The sequence below is a fragment of the Octopus bimaculoides genome, chromosome 27 (genome assembly GCF_001194135.2).
Source record: "Octopus bimaculoides isolate UCB-OBI-ISO-001 chromosome 27, ASM119413v2, whole genome shotgun sequence".
Taxonomy (NCBI): domain Eukaryota; kingdom Metazoa; phylum Mollusca; class Cephalopoda; order Octopoda; family Octopodidae; genus Octopus; species Octopus bimaculoides.
The window spans coordinates 9,607,927-9,613,567 of NC_069007.1; the positions used below are offsets into that span (position 1 = coordinate 9,607,927).

At 40.6% G+C, this 5,641-nt stretch overlaps 1 protein-coding gene across 1 annotated transcript in view; it reads left to right on the forward strand.

The window, feature by feature from the left end:
* The window catches only part of LOC106869832 (uncharacterized), a 121,208-nt gene that overhangs the window by 83,438 nt on the left and 32,129 nt on the right, over positions 1 to 5,641 (forward strand). Inside the window, exon 3 of the mRNA XM_052977249.1 lies at positions 1,243 to 2,838. Within this exon, the coding sequence (XP_052833209.1) occupies positions 1,243 to 2,838 (1,596 nt within the window). The remainder of the gene's footprint in view (positions 1 to 1,242; positions 2,839 to 5,641) is intronic.

A 5,641-nucleotide genomic window follows, 5' to 3' on the forward strand; every position in this document is an offset into this window, starting at 1 on the left:
TATATATATATATATATATATATATATATATATATGTATATATATACACACACACATGTGTATGTATGTGTGCACACATGTATGCATTTATGTGTCATCATTGTCATCGTCATAGAAAATGAACGTTAAAGGATGATGATGATGATGATACACACACACACACACACACACACACACACACACCACACGCATGACATTTACTAGTTCTTCTAAGCCAGAAGAACAAATAAGACATACCTTTCCATGGGATTTCTATGACATTCCATAAACACTGAATTTATACTTCATGTTGATTTGTCCCCTATTTACCTGTCCCCTATTTACCTGTCCCCTATTGAGTGTTCCCTCTCCCTCTCTTCTGTTCCCTGTTTCATTTCCTGCCTTTCTCACTGATCTTCTGTTATACTGTTGACTATTAATCTATCTGGTAATAGTTTAAATCCTGTTAATGTACGACTTATTGATCCATCACCTATTGATCTGTCATGTGGTATTGATTGATTTTTGTATATTGATGTGTATGTGTGTGCAGCTCTCTATCTGTCTATCTCTCTATTTATCTGTTTGTCCATCTGTCTGTGTGTCTGTCTGTTTATTTGTCTATCTCTCCTTCACATTATCTGTCTGTCTGTTTGTCTTTCTTTGTGTGTGTGTCTGTTTTTCAGTCTGTCTGGCTCTCTCTGACTGTCTGCCTGTCTCTCTGTCTCTCTATCTGTGTGTCTACCGGCCTGCCTGTCTTTCTCTCTGCCTTCCTAAATATTTGTCTATCTATCTATCCATCCATCCATCCACCCATCTGTCTGTCTGTCTGTCTGTCTATTTGTCTATCTTTCCTTTTATCTGTCCGTCCATCCATCCATCTATTTGTATACCTACCTGTTTGCCTAAATATCTTTATATCTGTCTATCCATCTATCCATCCACCCATCTGTCTGTCTGTCTATTTGTCTGTCTGTCTGACTGTCTATCTATCTGTTTGTCTATTTGTCTATCTTTCCTTCTCTCTGTCTGTCTATCTGTCCGTCCGTCCCTCTGTCCATACATCCACCTATCTGTATACCTGTCTGCCTAAATATCTTTATATCTGTCTAACCCTCTGTCTGTCTTTCTATGCATCCATCCATCCATCCATCCATCCACCTGTCTGTCTGTATGTCCATCCATCCGTATCATATTAATCCCTCTCCCTGACAACCCACCTCCTCACTAACCTAACACTCTTTTCTCTCTCTTTTATTCCAGATAACCTGTTCGGCATATGCTCAGAGAAGGGCCTACCCCTGCAGGTACCCAACTATGACCTGACGGACCCGCAGCGCATCGGGTTACTGGAGAGCAAGATTTTGAAGTTGCTGATCGAAGGTTACACCTGGCAGGATGCCTATACTCAATGCATTGTACAAAACTTGTTGGTCGCATCAGCCACCACGACACTTGATGCTGCCCTGCCACTAGATTGCAGTGGTGGTGGTCATGGCGCCAGTGGCAGTGTTGGTGGTGCTGACGAAACGATATCGCCCCTGCTGTTGTCGCAATGGTCCCTGCTGAATGATGACAAAGATTTAGACGTTGCCGAGCACCGAGACGCAATGGCTGGAAGGAATGATATTATCAGTGATAGCGGCGTTTCTGCTTCTGCTATCATGGGTACTGATGGTGGCGGTGGTCGTGGTGCGAGTATCAGTGATAGTGATGATGGTGATGGAGATGGCGATGATGATGACCGCGAAGAGGAGGAGAGGCAGGAACAAGATGTTGGTGGTGGTGATGATGATGACGGTGGCAATAGCATTGATGGGAGTTTGGATTACAATAGTGATGTCTATGACTCTGTACCGATGCCACCTGTGCAGCAGCAGCATCCTAGTTTCCTCAAGTCGAGCAAGCGTGACGAAATCGTACGCATTCACAAGTACTTTGACCAACCAGCGGTGCCGAGCCGTCGATCTAGTGAGCCACCCCTCTCACGGGAAGAAGCCCTTGCGGAAAGATATGGGCTGATGCCAAACAGTGAGTTGATCGACAGCATCCCAGCTGCAGAACGGGACAAAGTCTTTGAACGAGTCTTTAGTGATGCTGGCGCCCTGGATGGTGACAGCATTGTTGCAGACAATGGCAATGATGATGATTCTGTGGTTGATAGAGAAGCTTTGAGACTCATGAACGAAATATCTGCGTCTGCTGATCCCAAATTGGAAGACCAAAGCAACGAGAACATTATCAATGCTGACCTTGATGCCGATGCTAATGCTGCCTTGGATCTTACCCCTCTCACTTATGTTCCACCGGATTCCTCCAGACTCAACAGCAACATCATAGTTGCTGGCGATGACCAAAACAACAACAACAACTACAATACTGATGATGGTGATGATGATGATGATGATAGAAATGACCGATCTTTGAAAAGGTCAGTAGCTGAGAATCTTGTAGATTTTGATGGTACTGAACGGAACCAACTACTTCCACAGTATTTACTCAACCTGCAGAAGCTGCTATCGCAGCAGATCGGAAGCGAAAGTGAAAGCAAAAGAGAGAATGAACGTGAAAGAGGAATTAGAATGAAAGCTAATAACCCTGACGAGAATTTATTCAGAAATAATGGACTGCAAGATGATGAGATGACAAATAAGATGATCTTGGATTATCCCCTCCCGGATTATTCACTCCTGTCTGATTTGGCCAATGATTATAGAGGCATGAACGATAAGGGTCGTATCCAACAAGATAATGGCCTTGGTGCTAACTCCTTGAAGCCAGGCACCAAAGGTCTTTGGGGTGAGGATTTCAAACAGATGCCTGAGACGGATTATGATTATGATTATCCAACAGAAACCGGTAAGTAGAATGTTTTTTTTTTGTTCATTTAATGGTTTTTAAAAAATTGTTTCATATTTTGTCAATTATATATATGAGGGGGTACCCAAAAGAAACTGGAATTTTGCCATATTAATTTAGAGAGTTAGTTTGAGATATTTACACTTTTATTGCTTTCAAAATATTCTCCATTTGAAGCAATGCATCGGTCTAGATTCATTTTCCACTGTTTGAAGCAGTTCTGGAACTCTTGCGAAATTATGCCTTTTAACACTTCTGTTGTTTTTTTTCTTCACCTCTTCCACATCTGCAAATTCACATAAAAAGCACCCACTACACTCTTGAAGTGTTTGGCGTTAGGATGGGCATCCAGCCAATAAAAACCACATGCCAAATCAGATTGGAATCTGCTACAGCTCTTTGGCTTACCAGTTCCAGTCAAACTCCCCAACCCATGCCAGCATGGAAAGCAGGCACTAAATGATGATGATGATGATATTTTCATTATACACAGATACCTCAAAAATAAATAATTGCCATCATTTCTGAAAGATTTATTTCTCCTTTCCTTGTGGGACATTTGCTGCATAAAGAAGAGGTTTCCTTCTTGCTACTCCGTCATAGAGGCCAAGTTGATGGGAAGAACCTCACATGTGTACTCTGACTCATCTGGAGTTGTTCTGCAACATCAGCTGTCTTACAACTGAGATTATTTCCAACAATATCCTTGACAGCCTGAAGACCCCTGTTTGTGGGGGCCCAGGTCAATCCAAGTGGCATGCTGTTGGTTTCTTTCTGTTGTTGTGGAATTGACAGCAGCAAGAGGAATCCCAAAGTTTTGTGCAGATGCACACACACACATGTATATATATATATATATATATATATATATATATATATATATATATATATATATATATATATATATATATGTATGTATGTATATATGACAGGCTTTTTTCACTTTCCGTCTACTAAATCCACTCGCTAGGCTTTGGTCAGCCCAAGGCTATATTAGAAACACTTGCCCAAGGTATGACAGAGTGGGACTGAAACTGGAACCATGTGGTTGGGAATCAAGCTTCTTAGCACACAGCCACGCCTGCACCTTTATATGTACTGATTGCAACTTCTTGTCAGAAGAGTGCCATCTTTTTATCAAACATTATGCAATCATGTGGAACTCTGCTACGGTTTGACTCTCCTTCTCACCCCTTTCGGTGTCGATGAAATAAATATCAGTTGAAAACTGGGGTCGATGTTTTTGACTTACCCCACTCCCTGAACTTGCTGGCCTTGTGCCAAAATTAGCCAAAATACTGATGTTTAGACAGATAACATAGATGATAAGAATGCAAGCTGGCAGAATTGTTACCATGGGCATTTAGTGGCAATCTACCAATCTTTACATTTTGAGTTCAAATTCCTCCAAGATCAACTTTACCTTTTATCCTTTCAGAGTCGACAAAATAAGTACCAGTTGTACACTGGGGTCGATATAATTGATTTAAACCCCTCCTCTGAAATTGCTGGCCTTCTGGCAAGATATCAAACTAACTAAAAGAGTGGTTGCCTTTGCTACGGGCTCATCCTCTGCAACCCTCTCCAGCTGAGCATCCCTAATCTTGTGGGCTCATAGGTGGTGGTGTCACATAAACAACATCCATACCGGTGCTGTGTAAAGGTACCCAGTACACTCTGTAAAGTGGTTGGGGTTAGGAAGGACATCCAGCTGTAGAAGCCATCCCACCAAAACAGATACTGGAGCCTCAACAGCCCTTCAATTAGTCAATTCCTGTCAAACCCTCCAACTCATGCCAGCATAGAAAATGGATGTTAAATGATGATGATGATTTAGATAAATAGATACATATATACACACACACATATATATATATATGTGTTCATGTCTGTATGTTTATGTGTATGTATATATATATATATATATATATATATATATATTTATACACATGCATACATACACATATATTCATACATACATACGTACATACATACATACATACATACATACATACAGCATGACTGTGTAGTAAGAAACTTGCTTCCTAACCACATGGTTCTAGGTTCAGTCCCACTGTATGGTATCTTGGACAAGTGTCTTCTACTGTAGCTTTGGGCTGACTGAAGCCTTGTGTGTGGATTTGGTAGACGGAAACTGAAAGAAGCCCGATGTATATACATATATATATATGTTAATGAGTGCATGTCTTTTGTTTTTGTGTCTATCCTCCCACCATGTTGGTGTTTACATTCTTGTAACTTAGTGGTTTGGCAAAAGAGACCGATAGAATAAGTACTAGGCTTACAAAGAATAAGTCCTAGGGTCGTTTTCTTTGACTAATACCCTTTATCTAGCATGGCCACAGTCAAATGACTGAAATAAGTAAAAGAATAGAAGAATGTGTGTGCATGTGTGTGTGTGTGCATGTGCCTACATATATTGATTATACATCTATCAGTTAGCATTGAAATCAATCAGAGGGGAAATTTATATTGTAGTACAATAGCCATTGCGTAGCTATGGCGTCAATCCATCTTAATAGCCATGGTCACATGACCTGTATTAATAACAGTGGTAGTCATGTGACCAACTTAATCTTTGCATAACAAACCAAGTCAAGCCAAACCAAAGCATGTGATTTTTTTTTTTTTTTGGTGTGGGTGGGCTTTTTCTTTTGCTAATATTTATTATAAATCTTTGTTACGTTTCATCACTAACGAACTGAAAACAACAACAGCAACGGCAAGAAAAGACATTAACTACAACATCAGAAACAACAGTATCAATGACAACAACAAACTA